Source organism: Pteronotus mesoamericanus, unplaced genomic scaffold (genome assembly GCF_021234165.1).
Source record: "Pteronotus mesoamericanus isolate MK-2021 breed Mesoamerican mustached bat unplaced genomic scaffold, CSHL_Meso_final contig_436, whole genome shotgun sequence".
NCBI lineage: Eukaryota > Metazoa > Chordata > Mammalia > Chiroptera > Mormoopidae > Pteronotus > Pteronotus mesoamericanus.
In genome coordinates this window covers 833,893-851,399 of record NW_026555164.1, presented here as the reverse complement: position 1 = coordinate 851,399, position 17,507 = coordinate 833,893, and the positions used below count along the sequence as shown (strand labels likewise).

At 69.2% G+C, this 17,507-nt stretch overlaps 1 protein-coding gene across 1 annotated transcript; it reads left to right on the top strand.

The window, feature by feature from the left end:
* The first annotated feature begins 439 nt into the window (after window positions 1–439).
* Window positions 440–10,334, top strand: SLCO4A1 (solute carrier organic anion transporter family member 4A1). Its single transcript, XM_054577500.1, has 11 exons — window positions 440–1,259; window positions 1,869–1,959; window positions 3,315–3,436; window positions 3,742–3,835; window positions 5,241–5,395; window positions 6,368–6,563; window positions 7,485–7,650; window positions 7,752–7,924; window positions 8,178–8,242; window positions 8,501–8,649; window positions 10,148–10,334. Exons 1-11 carry the CDS (start codon window positions 440–442, stop codon window positions 10,310–10,312), a joined length of 2,196 nt encoding a protein of 731 aa, XP_054433475.1. The 3' UTR covers window positions 10,313–10,334.
* The last annotated feature ends 7,173 nt before the right edge of the window (window positions 10,335–17,507 follow it).

The window sequence follows — 17,507 nt, the reverse complement described above, 5'->3', positions numbered from 1 at the left end:
GTTTGCGCGGAGGGTCACAGAGCTGGCACGGCGTGGGGTTAAGAAGAACGAGGGCTGAGCTTGATGCTCGGTGTGGGCGGGGTGCCCGGGCTGCAAGTGCCAGAATCCGCAACTCAGCTGGGGGGCGGTCAGGGTGGGCCGGGCCACGCCACGACCCCAGCCCAGCTGTGGCCGGAGACACTGCCCTGAGCATGCGCGTCCCGGCGGGGCCCTGCATTCGCGGGGGGGGGGGGTGGCTGGTCAGGGAGGGTCACCCCACCCGACCAGGTACCCACCGGGCAGGTGGAGCCGTCAGCCGCCGCGGGGGAGGGGGCATGCAGGCGTGGGCTCCCCGAGATGTTAGCGTGCCCGTGGGCGGACGCACGTTCACTCATCAGAAATTCTTCTCACAGAACAAACCGGCTGCTAGAACACAACCTCCGTGGCCGCCTGAGCGGGGATGCCCCAGCACGTGATGGGGGACAAGCCCCTCATCTCCGCGCCGCAGCTGGTCTTCCCCGGCCCCCCCATCGCCCTGGATGACGGGGACGGCCGCGCCCCCCCCGGCAGGCGGGCGTCCCCGGGCTCCCCGCTGGGCCTGGGCGCCCTGCGTCCGGCCGCCCACAGCCCCCTGGACTCCTGCAGCCAGCCGCTGTGCCAGCCGCCGGCCCAGAAGCACGGTGCCCGGGCGGCCCGTGGGGTGCGGTACGCACCCGTGGGGCCGCGGGACTCGGAGTGCGGCTGGCGGGGCTTCGCCCCCGAGTGCCTGCAGGCCCTCAACACGCCGCAGGGCTTCCTGCTCTTCCTGTGCGCGGCCTCCTTCCTGCAGGGCATGACCGTGAACGGCTTCATCAACACCGTCATCACCTCCATCGAGCGTCGCTACGACCTGCACAGCTACCAGAGCGGCCTGATCGCCAGCGCCTATGACCTGGCCGCCTGCCTGTGCCTCACCTTCGTCGGCTACTTCGGGGGCCGCGGGCACAAGCCGCGCTGGCTGGGCTGGGGCGTGCTGATCATGGGCGTCGGCTCGCTGGTCTTCGCGCTGCCGCACTTCACCACGGGCCCCTACGAGGTGGAGCTGGACGAGGGCCTCGGCACGTGCCCGGCCAACCACAGCCGCGTGGCCTGCGGGGGCCGCACCTCAGGCCTGTCCGCCTACCGGCTGGTCTTCATGCTGGGCCAGTTCCTGCACGGCGTGGGCGCCACGCCGCTGTACACGCTGGGCGTCACCTACCTGGACGAGAACGTCAAGTCCAGCTGCTCGCCCGTCTACATCGGTGAGTGAGGCCGGCGGGCGGCAGGATGGCGATGTTGGCCACAGCCTGGTCCCTTCTGCGTGTTTTCCTGTTGCCGCCTGGCGTGCCGTGTGGTCCCGTGTGGCCCCGGGGACTGCTAGGGGTGGGGAAGGAACCCCAAGGACCCCTGTGAGTTTGGCTTTGAGAGAAAAATTTTTAAAGATTTTATTTATTGAGGGGAGGAAGGGAGAAAGAGAGGAAAAGAAACCTCCATGTGGAGTTGCTCGCGCACGCCCCCTACTGGGGGCCTGGCCCGCAACCCAGGCCTGGGCCCTGACTGGGAATCGAACCGACGATCCCTTGGTTCGCAGGCCGGCGCTCAGTCCACTGAGTCCCACCAGCCAGGGCTCTTAGAAATTTTTTAAAATCCCCTTAAAACATTGGCCCTGGCTGGATTTCAGAGACGAAAACCCAGGTTTGAAGGGATCCGTCCCGGGGCGGGGGACCACCGGACGCAGAACGGCCGGCGTGGGGAGCTGCTTCCCCCGGGCAGCCTGCGTGGCATCGAGTGTCCCTTGCTGCGAGCCGTGCGGTGGGGGCGGGGCGGGGGGCGGGCGTGGCGGCCGCCCCACGGCTCTGCTTCCCTCGCAGCCATCTTCTACACGGCGGCCATCCTCGGCCCCGCGGCCGGCTACCTCATCGGAGGCGCCCTGTTGAACGTGTACACGGAAATCGGCCGAAGGTGAGTGGCCTGAGCTCTCCGCGCCGGCAGCGAAATTGCTGCCCTGTCCACGCAGGGGGACGCCATGTGCGGGGAGCCCCTGGGCACGTGCTGGCCCGGGCGTGGCTTCGAGAAGAGGCGGGGGTGGCGGGCAGGGGGCCGGACAGCTTCCCGGAGCCTCGCGGGGCCGGGCCAGGTTCCTCTGATGCCCTTTGTGGAACTGAGAGTGGGTTTCCCTGCTGCTGGTGTGAGGTGCTTCTCTGTAGGTGTCCCCACCCCAGGCGATTCCCCGATGTCGGCGGGGTGTCCCGGGTCCAGCTGCGTTCCGACACCGACGGCCCCCACGGTTACAGGCTCAGTCCCCCAAGGCCGCCCCCTGTAAGGACACCAGGTCCCCCGGACGCTCTGACCCGTTGGGCACAACACAGAGAGTTTCACGGCCTCCTCGTCCTCTGTGACGTGCTCGGTGGCTCCCAGACCTCAGAAAGGCCCACTGCTCACTCGATCACCTCCTCACAGGGCAAACAATGCAGGGGCAGACAGGTGGCCGCGAGCGCGGGCACCGCGCAGGAAGGGGCGGAGCTCGGCATCGGGCAGATGCCACCCTCCCAGCTCCTCCCCGTGCCCGGCCGCCTCCCCCCGGGGCTCTTGGACCCTCGTGTCGGTTTCCTGGAGGCCTCTCCTCGCAGGTGTGGCCTTGTGGTGGGTCTCCCTGGCAACCAGCCCCCCCGAAGCTCTCAGGGACCCACCAAGAGTAGCCGCGTTTGAACACGAGGTGCTGCCATTACCCAGAAATCACAGAGAATTCAGGAGTCCCGCGCCGGGGCCAGGCCAGAAACCAAAGTGGCGCTTCCTGTTGTGTTGCTGTGTGTTTCTTCCATTTCCTTGCGTGTTTTGCTTGTGATGCTAGTTTTGGGGCATTTGAGCAGGAGAGAGAGACAGGAGACAGAGATGGAGAGACAGAAGGAGAGAGCGCGGAGACAGAGAGACAGAGGGAGATGAGAGGGCGGGGAGGGAAGGAGGCGTGTCCGACCGCGCTGGGCTCTGCAGGTGGCCCACCCTCCGGGCCGCACCCTCTCGGCAGGCGCCGGCGCCTCCTGAGGCTCGGGCGGGCGCCGCGGGCTACCCCTCGGACTCTCTCTGCAGATGGCGCGCCTCCGTCGAGGTCTCTAGTGCTCTGCCCTGGTACAAATGCCACCTGTGGCCTCAGGTTGACTAAATTGGGTGTCAAATGTGCACGTTCTGGGCAGTGCAGGAGGTAGGTGGGGCCGTGCCCCTCCCTGTCTACGCCCTCCCCCTGGCCTGCGTGGACCGGCACGCCGAGGGGCGCCCAGCCCACAAGCCCGGGACACTGACCCCGCTCTCTTCCCCTGCAGGACCGAGCTGACCACCGAGAGCCCACTGTGGGTCGGCGCCTGGTGGGTGGGCTTCCTGGGCGCGGGGGCCGCCGCCTTCCTCACCGCGGTCCCCATCCTGGGCTACCCGCGGCAGCTGCCAGGTGGGTGCCTCCCGGGCGTGCGGGCCGCGGGGCAGGCGGGGGCCCCCAGACGAGCGAGCCGGGAGGGTCTGCCGTCCCGCAGGGCGCGGCCGGCCGGCCGGCAGGGCACCCCCGCTCCCCAGGCCAGGGAGAAGCTGGTTTCCGTGAGGGGCAGGAGCACGCTCTCTCTTCCCTCTGGTCCCGGCTTGTGCCACCAGCTCTGTCTCACCTCTTGCCACCGCGGTGCCTCCTCACGCCGCCTGTCCCATGGGGGTCCCCAGCCCGGCAGGGGTCCCTGCCTCTCACCGACGTCTGTGCCCTCCCAGGCTCCCAGCACTACGTGGTCGTCAGGGCCTCTGAGACGCACCAGCTGAAGGACAGCGGCCCTGACTTCGGGAAAACCATCCGCGACCTGCCTCTGTAAGGAGCTGAGGGGCCGTCCCTGGCCGTGCGCCGCTCGCCCGGGCCCCTTGGGGGCCCCACGCACGCTGAGCCGTGGCCCCAAACCAGGAGTGTCCGAGGGACCCTCCAGGGTCCCGTGGGGAGGCGCAGCTCCTAAGCCTCCTTCATGACCCCTGGCCCCGGGGACACGCGTCTGATCCCCGGACCTCCCTCAGACTGGCCCCTTCCTGGCCTCAGCCGCTCTTTCTTGCATCCTCCAACCAGGCCATCAGCTGGCCCTGCACGCGGCCCGGGGCTCCACTCTCTCCTCGGGGGTGAGGTCTTGCCTGCTGTCCTGATTCGCAATCAGAGCCCTGGGCTGCTAGCGTCTCAGTGGGAGGTGGGGCCCAGGTGCGTCTGGCCCCCTTAAAAGGGTGCCCCCACGAGGGGGAGCCGGCCCAGGGCCACGCCGGCCGGGGCAGGGAGCACCGCTCCCTGACGCCCGCTCCGAGCTGGGCACTGAGCCCGTCGGCAGCTGGGGTCCCCCGCAGCCCCGGGCGCTGGGGGCTGACGTGAGGACCTTCATGCCCAGGCTTGGTTCCCCAAACCAGTCGCTGGCAGTAGAATGGCCCCGTGACAGGTGCCGCTGCTGGGGCCACGGCTGGTTCGCTCCCCGGGCACATTCAACATGGGGACTTCTGCCCAGCGACCTGCAGGCCAGGGCGGGGCGCCAGGGCGTCCGCCTGCCTGCTCAGAGAGCTGCCGCCGAGAGCGCCACTCCCTGCCGGCGAGGCCCTGCCACGGGGGCGGGACCTGGGCCGGGCCGAGAGGGTGCTGGGCGCCCCGCTGCCCTGAGCCCCCGCGCCCCACCCCCCCGGCCACAAGCACTCTCTGCGGCCTCCCCAGCGCTCGGTGAGAAAGCTGGGTGGGCGGAACCGGGCTCCCCTGAAGTGAGGCCAAGCGAGTCCCTTGTATCGGCAAGGCCGAGCGGGGGTCCCGTCACCAGGCGGCCCCCTGCTTGCTCCGGGGTCGGGGGGACCGGGCCTGGCCTTGGCCGCCCTGCGCAGTCCTGCTTCTCGGGATCCCACTTCCCGCTGGCCTCTGTCCCCAACGTGACGCGCACGGGGGAGCCCCGTGTCCCAAGCTGCTCCGGCAAGCGCGGGGCGGGGCGCGTTGGTGGGAGGGTGGCCTCAGGGGTACGACTCTCGGGGCAGGAGGCCCAGGAGGACAGTGCCCCTCAGCCGCCCCCGAGCGCCTCTCGGCGGTGACTCTGAGCTCAGCAGAGCCAGGTCAGAGCCGCCCGGTGGCCACACGTGTGTCCCTAACGCGGGACCTCCCTAGGGGTCCGGGCACAGGCTCCGCAGCCCGCGGCTTCCCCCGCGCTGGGCCGGGCCCCGCTGACCCCCGTCTCCCCGCCCCCCGCCCGCCGCCCCGCCCCCCGCAGCTCCGCCTGGCTCCTGCTGCGGAACCCCGCCTTCGTGCTGCTCTGCCTGGCGGGCGCCACCGAGGCCACACTCATCGCCAGCATGTCCACCTTCGGCCCCAAGTTCCTCGAGTCCCAGTTCAGCCTGAGCGCCTCTGAAGCTGCCACCTTGTTCGGTGAGGAAGGCCCTGCGTCTCGGGGGCCCTCGGGGCCCTCGCTGGTTCTCTGTGAGAGTATGTTCTGGAAGGCCCAGGCGCGCTGTCCCCGCGTGGCCCAGCCTGGGTGGGGGGCCCAAGGGCGAGGGGCCGGGCGGTGCTGCTCCCGGGTCTGACCGGGGACCGGAGCAGGCCGTCCCCGCTGCGGGGCGGCACGGGGTGGGCACTAACTGGCCTGCACCCCGCCCGCTGCCCAGGGCCTCAGCCTGCGAGCGCCCCCAAGCCAGGCGTCCAGTTGTCCGGGCGTCAGAGGACCTGCTCGGCCCAGGCATCCTGTGGCCAGAGCAGGCTGGCCCTACCCGGAGAGGGAGGACCCTCCTCGGCGGCTCGGGGCCGCAGGGCAGCCTCGGCCCGCTAAGGACTGCCTGGCAGGGGAGGGGCCGTGCCTGCGCGTGTGGCCAACGCCGCGTGTGCAGGGTGGGGGCCTCCAAGCAGCGCCCAGGCCCGTGCGCGCCCCTCAGGGCCCCGCTCCGCCCACGAGGGGCCCGCCCCCTTTCTCTGACACCCTCGCGCCTCTCCCTGCCTGGTCTCTCAGCGGCTCGCACGCCCAGACCCCCAGCCCAACAACAGCCATGTCCTCTGGGCTCCCCCGACCCCCCAGAGCGGGCTCGGGTCAGCGCTGGGGAGATGGGCCTGTTGCCCCTTGGAGCCCCGACCTTCTTCCCGGGAGCCCCCGCCAACCAATCTCAGCCTCCCAGGGAAGGGCCGACACCGCAGCTGCCAACCTGCCCTCGTGGGTGGATAGGCGGGGCCGGGGCCGGAGCTGGGGGCGGCCCTGGCCCCCAGCGGGCCCAGCGCTGCCGCCCGGACAGCGATGGCTCTGCGCCTCACTTTCCCCACCTGTAAAGTGGGGACAAAAAGATGCAAGTGTTTCAGGGCCCGCCCCAGGCTCCCGGGACACCGGCCCTGGCTGAGCCCCACCCTCCCCCGCAGGGTACCTGGTGGTGCCGGCGGGCGGCGGCGGCACCTTCCTGGGCGGCTTCTTCGTGAACAAGCTGAAGCTGCGCGGCCCCAGCATCGTCAAGTTCTGCCTGGCCTGCTCCCTGACCAGCCTGCTGGCCACCCTGGTCTTCTTCACGCACTGCCCCAACGTGCCCATGGCGGGCGTCACGGCTCACTCCAACGGCAGGTGAGGCCGCGGCCCGGCTGCTGGGCCCGTGGGCGAGGCCGCGGCGGGAGCTGGTTACCACGGCAGCACCCCTCCCTGTGACGCACGGCACCGCCGGGGCGGGGGTCCGCTCTCGAAGGGCCCTGGGCTCCGGCCTGGCGCGGGGCCTCAGTCCTCTTGGCTGCGAAAAGCGGGGAGAGCCCGGCCGGCCTCCACGTGTCGGCGTGGCCAGTGGCTGAGGACCGTGTGTCGCTCTGTCCTGGGAGAGGGCGGGAGCAGCCGTCCTGTGGATCTGGGGGAATCTGAAGCCGACACGGGGTCGGGCGAGCCCCTCCTGGGGCCCCCCCGGGCAGGGGCAGCCGAGCCCGCAGAGCGCGAGCCGGTGTGGCGGCCCCGTCCCCGAGCCGTGGCCAGGAGGACCTGAGGGGGCGCAGAGTGGGCTGGCTGAGTGGCTGGTGTCCCTGCACAGAGGGCTCTGCCACCACGGAAGGGAGGGGACACCGCCCTCGGGCCACCTCTGAGAGGCGGCGGGGGCGGGAGGGGGACAGCGCAGCGCGCACGCGGGGTGCTCAGTGTGCGGAGCGTGGGCGAACCCTCGGCCGGCGGGAACGCGTGGCCAGTGGGCGGCCGGGCCGCTGCAGGGCCCCTGTCCACGGGCTTCATGTGCCAGACCCTCGTGGGCCTTCTCACGTCAAAGCACGTGACCCCGCGGCCTGTGCGGAAAAACACGCCAGCGGGGACGTGCGTGGCACACGTGGCTGGCTTTGCTGTGACAATTTCCAAGGACACTGCGAGCGACAGGCTCTGCCGGGAGCTCTGCTCTGCGGGCAGAACTGCCCCGACGGGCCGCGAGCCTGCAGACGCGGCCGGGGGACGAGACCGAGGCCGACCCTGTGTCCGCCTGGCCCCGGCCCGCGTCCCACTGCCCGCCCTCCCCAGCAGCGCCCTGCCCGAGGGCCGCCTGGAGCTGACGGCCGCCTGCAACGCCAACTGCAGCTGCCGCCCCGAGCACTACAGCCCCGTGTGTGGCTCCGATGGCTTCACGTACTACTCCCCCTGCTACGCGGGCTGCTGGGGGGAGCCCGTGCCGGGCCCCGGCGGCCAGAAGGTGAGCACGGCCTGCCCTCGGCGCCCGCGCCCACGCCCGGGACTCCGGGGGCCCCCGCCGCCCCTGCCTCCTGTAATCCGCGCTGTTGTTGCGCCCCTCAGGTGTACCGTCACTGTAGGTGTGCCCTTCAGAATTTGTCCTCTGGTTTTGGCCATGCCACCGCGGGGAAATGCACTTCCGCCTGCCCGAGCAAGCCCCTCCTCCTGGTTTTCATATTCGTTGTAATTATCTTTACATTCCTCAGCAGCATTCCCGCGCTGACGGCAACGCTACGGTAAGCACGGGCCGGGGAGCCGCTCCGGGCCGGACCTTCCCTTGCAGCCCGCTCAGGTGGAGCTCCGCAGCACCCCCAAAGCGGTGGCGAGAAAGAACTGGGCCTCCGTGCGGCGCTTTGCACCTGGGGAGGCGATGACGCAGCTTGGGGCGCGGCCAGGATTCCGCCGCGGGCTTGGGCGTGTGACGTGGCGGCGGAGGCGGCGGCGGCGGCTGTGCTTCCGGGGCGTTCACGTGGTGGTCTTCCTTCTCAGGTGCGTCTGCAGCCAGCAGAGGTCCTTCGCGCTGGGAATCCAGTGGATCGTGGTTAGGACCCTAGGTACGTGTGTGGGAGGAGGGGCCGGCGGGCGTCCCTGGGCAGGGTGCCGCCCCCTCACAGTCCGCGAGAGGGGCCCACGGCCACCTTTGCCCAGAGGGTGCCTTTTCCTCGCTACCACAAAGGCTCCACGGGGCTCACAGGCCGCGGGGAATGTCCGGCCAGACAGCCTGATGCCATGTCCCCAGGAAGGAGCATTTGGGCCCCACGGCCGCCCTCGCGGGGCCTGTGCGCCGGGTTCTGAGCGGCTTCTCTCCGCAGGGGGTGTCCCGGGGCCCATCGCCTTCGGCTGGGTGATCGACAGGGCCTGCCTGCTGTGGCAAGACCAGTGCGGCCAGCAGGGCTCCTGCTTCCTGTACCAGAACGCGGCCATGAGCCGCTACATGCTTGCCGCCGGCCTGGTGTACAAGGTGAGCCGGCAGCGGCTGCCGGGAGCGGGGCTGCCGGGGGGCCCTGGAAGCTCCTAGTCATGAGGGGGGCCCAGGCCCGCCCCCGGGACGAGCCCAGCGCCGGGACATCACGCCCGCGGCCCGCGTTGCCGAAGCGCACCCTTCCCCGCTCAGAGCTGTCCCTGGGACCCTGGCGGCGCGGTCACTGTGGCCGAGGGGGCCCCGCCCCCGCAGCCCGCAGCCCGCAGCCCGTCCCTGCCTCCCGGGCCTTTGCCATCGAGCCTGGTGCCGGGAAGCTGCGGCTTTGGAGGAGTGACGCCCGCAGCCCTGGCCCATCCGGGCCGGTCGGCGTGTTGGGTCCGTGGCAGGAGGGCTGCGCTGCTCTGTGCCGCCGCCAGCGGCGTGGCTCCCGGGTGGGGTGCCCCCCTGCGTTTAGCACTCCCCCCACGGGAGGGGAGGCACAGGGCTCTGCGAGCGGCCCGAGCTCCGAGGGCGGCCAGGGAGGGGGTGCCCACCGGCGGGAGCCTCGTCCGGACGGGCCTCGGGCTGACCCTGGCGTAGGTCGCCGCGGGTTAGCTCAGAAAGAGCCGAGTGGGCCGGGGATCGGGGGGCTCCACAGAGGAGCGCTGGGCTGGCTTTAAAGAGCAGGGCCTTCCCCGGGGGCTGGCCCCCCGCTTTCCTGTGCGCATGCCCTGTGTCCCCGCCCAGAGCAACGGGCTGGTCTGAACCCTGGGGCCCCACCGCGCGCTAATTTCAGCCAGGGGCGCGGGCGCGGGTGCCCCTGAGCACCTTCGCCCCAGAGCGGCCCAGGCCCGGCACCCCCGCGAGGCTGCAGGCGGTGGGGGGACGTCTGCGCTCGGCCCTGCCTCCCGGGGCCTACAGGTCACAGCCTTGCTCCTGGGCTCAGCAGCTCCGAGTCAGGGGCCTGGGGCCACTGTGACCGAGGCCCGCAAACCAGGTGGCTTAAACCAGTGGGGACGTGCGGGCAGCTCTGGAGGCCAGAATCCAGGGTCAAGACGCCGCAAGGTCGGTTTCTCCTGGGGGCTCTGAGGGAGGACCGTCCGGGGCCTGACCCCAGCTTCTGGAGGCTGCTGGCGACCCGGGGCTCCCAGGCCCGTCCCCCTATCTCTGCCTCATGTTCACAAGGCGCCTTTGTGCACCTGAGTCAAACCTCTGTCTCCTCTTCTGGGGACACTGGCCGTTGGATGGGGCCCACCCGCCCTGTACGTTCCCGCCTCTAGTTCCCTAATTTCTTCTACAAGGACCTATTTCCCAAGACAGGGCCCATTCCCTGGTTCCGGGGATCTGCACTTGGATATTGCTTTGGGGGCGCACTGCTCAGCCCCCCTTCTTATCTGGTGCCTCTGCGCTCCGTCAAACGGCGTTTTCGTTCCTTGGCTGAGAGCGCTGGGGTCCGTGCCAGGGACTCGCCACGCTGGGCAGCCTCTCACCAGAGCAGGGCGTCCTCGGGGCCTCCGGGCAGGCGGCTCCTTGGGTCCAGCGGCTCCTTTCTCCCCAGGCGCTGGGCTTCCTCTTCTTCGCCGCTGCGTACGTCCTGTACAAGCCCCCGTCGGGGCCTTCCCACGACCTGGAGGCGTCTCTGCCCAGCCAGTCCTCAGCCTCCGACAACCCCTCGGACCTCCAGGGGGCCCCCTCGGACCTCCAGCTCCAGAGCGGCGTCTGACGCCCGCGCCCCTGCCCGCCCGCCTGGGACCTGGGCTGGCCTTCGGCGCCCCTGAAAACGCCATCCAGCCGCTCCCCAGAAGGACTGAGCCTCAACGATCGCTCGCCCACCACGGAGCAGCCAGACCCTTCCAAAGTCTCCTGTTAGATTCGGGGGGCTCCCGCCAGGGGCATACGTGCATCTGAGTCTGGAAGACAGCGAGGAGGAGGAACGCGAAGCACATCAAAGGCACGCGGGCGGCTCAGGGGCCGGAGGAGCGGCCCGGCGCGCCCCCCTCTTCCCGGCCCTGTCTGGCCACACTCTGTGGCCTTTCCCTGCCGCCGCGGCCGGACAGCGCTGGCTGGGCCTTGGGCAGCCCTGGACGAGTGAGCCGCCGAGCTTTCACAGCCGACTGCGCAGTCCCGACTTACCCCCGGGGCTGTTACAAACGGGCGGGGCCTTCGCAGGCCGGTCTGAGCCGCAGCCGCGCAGCCCCTGGAGCGCCGCACCCGGGAGTCCTTGTTGACGGCTGGCGTGAGACGCCGGCACCGCCTGCTGCTTCTCCGTCGCGCTCGACCTTCGGCGCTCGACCTTCGGTGCGCGCGCGCGCCGTACCCGCTGGGCTCACGGATGAGGCAGGCGCCGGCGGAGCCGCTCGGTGGGGGGACGCACACGTGGGCCCCGGAGGCGCGGGCGGCCGGCGGTGCCTCTGCGCATGTCCACCACACAGCCCTGCGCTCCTGACTCTGTCCCGGCGAGGGGAGGCCGGTGTGAGGCCGCGTCCCAGGGTGCAGTCCCCGGGGAGCAGGCTCCTTGTCCAAACCTGCTGTCGCCTCCTGTCCCCGCCGCACGGCCACAGCGGCACGGAAGCAGGGGGCACGAGTGTATATTTATGAACCCATATTTTGCATAAACACTTATTTCTAGAATCTGGTTTTTACCTGTGGATGCTGCCTGAGGGCGTCGGGCTCCCATGAGAGGTTGGTTCCCCGGTGTCCTCAGTCAAAAGCGTGCGAATAAATATATTTTAATATTTAAAGCCTGTGTCCTGGCGGTGTGCTTTGTGTCTGCGGCTCTGCCACGCGTGGCGGTCTCGCCCGTCCCTGCTGCGGGTGCTCGCGAGGCCGCTGCCGCGGCGGGCGTCGCCCCAGCTCCACTCCAGCCCTGCCAGGGACCCCTCCCGCCGCGTGACCAGGAGTCTCTCCCCCCGAGGGTCCAGCGCCCACCTCAGCTCTCAACCCCGAGCTCCGCTCCCCTTCCCCACCGCTGGTGCAGGACGCGTATGTGTGTGCGCATGTATGTACCTGCCTGTGTGTCCGTGTGCGCGTGTGTGGCTCGAAAAACAAGGCGGAAGGAGCCCCAGCACGGGCTACTCTCCCTACACATCCGACGCTGCCGCGTGGTGACTAGGCTGGGCGGTGACCGAGGGACACGTGTGCTCTGTCCCCGCACATGCTCCGGGGCTTGCTGCCAGCACCGCGTGCCCCACAGGAGCAGATGACGGGGTTTCCCTCCCCCTCCGGGGGCTCCCTGCCCCGCCTCCTGCTCACGCTGACACCTCCGCCCCTCTGCTGCCTGGGGTCCTGTTTCCTCCCTTTTACCCCCAAACTCCCCGGAAATTGCTTCTCCACTCCAGCCATGGGCAGACCCCTGGGCCCAGCCACCTCCCTGCACCTGCCTGGCTTGGGTCCCCGCCCCCGCCCCCCCCGCCCCGCCCTGCCAGGACGCTCCCACGGCGCCCTCTAGTGGGACACCGGCCCCTGGGCTCCCCGCCTCGCCCACCTGCAGGCCGGTGCCCTGGACCCCCATGGAGGCCGCGCCCTCTGCCACAGCCTTGGGGACCTGGGTCAGGGTCGGTCTTTGGGGGAGCCCCTCCACAGGCCCCCGTCCCACGGGGCCCTAAGCGCAGCCCAGCCCCCCGGGTGTCCTCCCACCTGTGGCTCGTGGGGACCTGTGGCCGCGTCTCCTGGAGGCTCCGGATATGGCAGAGTTCTCAGCAGGCATCTCTCAGAAGAAGCAACGCAGAGGCGCCAGGCACGTGGCACTCAAGGCCTCGGCAGGGCCTGGCCCGCACGGGCCGAGCCCGCAGGCATTTCCTGATTCCGCCCGGGCCTGGGCTCCCCTGGCGCCGCCTCCGGTGTGAGCTCGGAGCCCCGCCACCCGGCCCCAGGTCGGGGCGGGGGGGGGGGGGGGTGCGGAACCGCCATTGCGGCCACTGGGCACCAGAGGGCAGCACAGACACGTCGTGGGTGTCGGGCTCCCTGAAGGCCACGGGGCCACCTGCCGTCCTGCGTCCTCTCCCCGATACATGCCAGCCGTGGAGGGCCCTCTCCCTTCCCTCCCCTGGGGACCTTTCTGTGACCGTGAGCTGGACGCCACCCTTCCCACAAATCCTGATCCGGCTGCCCCCTTGGCCAGGGAGCTGGGCGGGGCCTGGGGCTGAGCTAGAAGCTGGGCACACCACGCTGAGCAACAGGGACCCGGGCCCGGCAGGAGGGTGGCGGGGGCCTGGGACCCTGAGGGAGGCCACCCCGGGTCCCCCTTGTGGGGTGGGACCCCAGTACCTGGCAGAAGCCAGAGCGTCTAGATCTGTTCACTCCCGTCTTTGCCCTTGAACGGGCTCCAGGCTGGGCTGGGGACTGTTTAAAGCTCACATTTAAAAAAGCAACATTATTGAAACGTAAGCGTGCTCGCCTGCCGCCCTCGGCTCTCCCAGGGCCCCGAGGTGGCCCCGCTCTGGTCTGAGGCTGGAAGCCGCCGTCCCCGAAGGACGGGCTGTGCTGGTGGGCGAGACGCCCGGGCTCTGTGTGCCAGCTGCTCCGGGCACAAAGGTGGGTTGCGGGGAGCAGTTGCCCCCAGCGAGGACTTGCGCTGGGATTTATTTCGATCGGCAGCATGTCAGATAGACACATGCGACAACTTAATGGCTGTTGTATGTGTGATGCATTTTGTTCTCAGCTGGCTCCCACGGTAATTACATTCTGCTGCGTTTAATTCATAACTGGATCATTTATTCCAAGTGCTGCTGTGGGACCGCAGGCTCTCGGGGACGGATGCTGAGGGAGCCAGGCCCCCTGCCCCGGCTGCACCCGGGGGCGGGGGGGGGACGAGGCTGAGCTTCCGGTGGCTCCCATTGCGGCTCCCCACCCGTGGCAGCGGCAGTGAGGAGAGAACGCAGATGAAGAAGCAGATACATTATTACCGCAACATCAGATACATTGTTAACATCATCTAATAACCCAGCGTGTGAGCTGGACCTGTGGACCCACCAGACAGGGCTGCCGGGCCTGTGTGAGCCTGGGGCAGAGGTGCAGGGTCCTGGGTGTTTTACTTCCACTTTCTGTGCCTCAGTTTCCCACCTCCAATGTGGGGAGGGCACCTCAGTATCGATGTCACTGGGGTTTTGAAGACGAGAGGGGCCCTACACGACAGTAGATACAGGAGGTACGCACATTTATGAAATAATTAAAATAGTCATCATCCTTGCTTGACAGGTAAGGAAACTGAGGCACAGAACGTGGGATAAGCAGCCTGCCCCCGCGAGACGGGCAGGGCCAAGAGGGGGGCTGTGGAGGGAGAAAGGGGGGGAGGGATGAACTGGCCCTTGACCACGGAGGCTGAGGGTCCCCGACGGCCGCCTGTGAGCGGGAGGCCTGGGGAGCGAGGGTGCAGGCCCCGGATGGAGGCCAGGAGAAGACCGGGGTCCCGGCCCAGGCGGACAGGTGGGGGGCAAGCCTCCTCTTTCGGCGCTCGCTCTACGCAGGCCGTCAGCGAGTTGTATGGGGCCCACACCGCTGAGCCCACCGCTTCCAGGGCCACCCCCAGGGGGACGTTTGACCTGGGCCCCGTGGCCTGGCAGGCTGACACGTGAAATCGACCTCCATCCGCTCGCGCCGGGCCACGCGGCCTCGACCGCCCCGCAAGTCTGTCCGCTGCGCCGGCATGTCCCGGGGCGGGGGCCCCACTTCTCCAGAACCATGTGGGAGCCTGCTTTGAAGGCCCAGTTCGAGCCCTGGCCCTGGGTTACTCTTGGGGCAGGGCTGCCCCACCTGCACCCAAAGAGCGCCCTCCCAGGCAGCTGGCTGTTACCGGCTCCGGGCCCCATGTTGGTTTCCTGCGACGCACCCGCCATCAGATTCCCTGAGCACGCAGGCGGCCCTGCCCCCGGCCCCCCCACTCCCATGCTCCCGGCCCCCCCACTCCCATGCTCTCAGCCCCTCCCTGGAGCCACCAATTTCCACGAGAGAGAGAGAGAGAGAGAGAGAGAGAGCGAGAGCGCGCACGAGCATCGCAGCAGACTGAGCCAGCGGGACAATCACCCACTTGGAAGTCGCTAATTAGCAGCCTAATTAGTCCCAGGCCTCCACCCCTCACCCCAGAGGCCCAGCGCGCATTCCCTTCGCAGCCAGCAACTGCCTCTTCGCGAAGGAAGGCCGGCTTCTGGCTTCTCCCGAGAAATCCCCGAGCGGCAGCCTGAGCCACTGTGGGCGCTGCCGAGCCGAACGTCCAGGGAGAGCCCGGAGCGGTGCCCGGGTCGGCAGGAGGTCAGGCCAGGGCGCAGGACGTCGGGTTGTGAGTGACCGGCCCTGCGTCTCAGCGACATCCTTAAGCTTGGACAGTCGGGTCAGAGCAGGACAGATGCGCAGCCCAGAGTGTGGGGGTGGGGGAGAGGTGGCCTTAAGGAGAAAGACGGTGACCCCAGAGGGCCTGCGACCCAGCCCGGGCCTCACGAACAGCCGGGGTGGGGATGGCGACCAACCCGGGTGGGGCCCCTCTGGCTCTGAGACCGGCTGCTCTCCGGCCCAGGTCGGGCCGAGCCTCCGCCTCCGTGAGAATCGGCCCCCGGAGAAGCGTCGCTCTCCAGACGGCAGGTGACAGCTGAGTAGCTCTTCATAAGGACAGCGACGTGCGCTCCGGGCTCCCAGCTCCAAGGAGCCTTCTCCCCAGGCAGCCGAGAAGCGTGGCACCTCCCCCTCTGTTTACCGAGGACAATAGCAGAGAGGCGGTGTTTACTGCGCAGTGAATGTGCCATTGTGTTGGGGCAGCACGTTCTCCAGCTTCGGAACGAAGATGACAGACAACGAGGACTCGGCTTCCGGAGGCGGCAGCGGGAGGGGGCGGAGACAGGCCGGGCTTCCCCCGCTGCTGAGGGAGGGCAGAGGGCGCCGCCTGTGGAGCAAACCCTAGGGGTACACTGCGGGGGGCTTGGCCCCGACAGGTGTCCAAGCCGCCAGCTGGCCACCACTCCACAGAGGGGTCTTTTTTTTTTCATTTTTTGTTATAAGATATAAAGTAAAAGGGGGTCCATGAACTCTTAGCAGTCACTCACCCTTTAGTCCGAACCGGCGGCAGCTGACTCACCAGGGCAGATTCGCATGAAGCGGGGGAGGGGAGAGGGCGCGGAGTGTCCGGGCCCACAGAGGCCAGGCGGGCGGAGAGCGAGCCTGCCCTCACAGGGCCTGGCCTCTGGCTCTGCCTCCCGGTGCTGCCGAGGACCATGGGCCCCACGGGACACAGCGCGCTCAGTGCGCGGTCGGTCGACAAGCACGCGCCCTGCCCTTTCCAGGCGCCAGGCTTGCAGCTGCTGCCCCGGACAGAGCCCTGAGAACACACGGACGCCCCCAGCCCCCGTAGTCCTCACCCTGCACAGGGGGGCAGGCTGACCCCCCTGAGTGGGCGGGGCCGGTGGAGGAAGTGACGTTGGAGCGGAGGCCTGGGGGGGAGGCAGTAGCGGAGCGGAAGGAGCGGCTAGAGGACCGCGCAGGCGCTGAGGGCACGGAGGGCGCCGCGTGAGCCGTGGGGGCCAGGCCCGGGGGGGCTGGCGCTCACCCAGGGCCGAGACGCCCTGGGAAGGACCCCCGACGCCAGGCCCGCCCAGGGCTCTGAACGGAGGGGGCGGGGACGCCCAGGGTCTTGGGGAGGTTGGGGTGCCAGGCTGGTGGGGAGGGAGGCCTATCATTTTCTGAGAAACCCATGAATTCCTTCAAATACCCCAATGAGCCCCTCTCAACCTGAAAACACATCCGAGTGGAGCTTGGAAAATCTGCTTCATCGCCAAAGCTTGTGGAAAGTTAAGTTCCCATCAAAATGCCTGTCTTCCCTCCTGTAGTTAGTCCTGGGAACTAGCAGGCGGCCAGAGGGTTCTTCCCCGGGGTGGACAGAGCCGGGCCGCCAGAGCACCAAGCCCGGGCCCTGAGAACCTCGGCCCCTCCCTCCCTGAAGCGAGGACCAGCCTCCACCTGCGCCCCCGCGGGGACGGCACCTGGGCGGAGGGCCGTGCACCTGTGCTTTCCTGTCTCCATCCTTCGCCCTCCCTCAGGGATGCACAAGGGTTTGTGGAGAAGCCAGAACAGAGTAGACACCATCCCGGGCACCAAGGATACCAGCTGTGCAGACAGACAGACAGACAGACAAGGGCCTCCGAGCTGGACAGCAGAGGTGCCCTGTCCCAGCCTCCGCAGGGCCAGGTCCCTCTCAAGATGCGTCCCTGTCACACTCTCCCCTCCCGTGGGGGCCAGGGAACTGGGGGTGTCCCTGTGGCCCAGGAAGGGGGCGGAGCTGAGGGGAGCCCGGGCAGTGAGCACCTACCCTGCCAGGGCCGCGACCCGACCAACCGCGGGGCAGAGGGCTCCTGCCTCCGTGCTCCCCTGGAGTCCCCTGCGCACCTGTGTTCCTCTCCCGGGCCCTGCCCGGCCCCCGTGTGGCCGGTGAATGGGGCCCAGTGAGCAGCCCTCCATCCGCCATGGAGAGGAGTCCCCCCACAGGGAACACGGCGAGGGGGGCCCCACAGCCTGGTTCCCCCAGGCCCTGTTCCCCATGCACGGCCCGCATGGGGCTCCCTGTCCCAGATCTGTCCTGGGGACCCCAGGGAGGCAAATGGCGGCCACACAGCTGCCCAGGCACCGCGGGGTCTTCGCGATTCGCACCCGGGCCTGGGACGCAGGGCGGTTCCTGCCCTATTGTCCATGGGAGGGGAAGCCAGGATGAGGAGCTGCCTGTTCATGCCCTGGGGCCACCGGGGAAGAGCCAGGAGTTGACCCCAGGACTCTAGACTCTGGGCCCTTCCTCCACTCAGGGGAGGCTTTTCAGGGAGCAGGGAGAACCCCACCAAGGGAGCAAGCGAACCACGACCCTCCACCCCAACCCACCGCCCCTGCCACCCCCGCCGCCCCCGCCGCCCGGGCCCCGCTCAGCCCGCCCGGCTCCCGTCCCACGA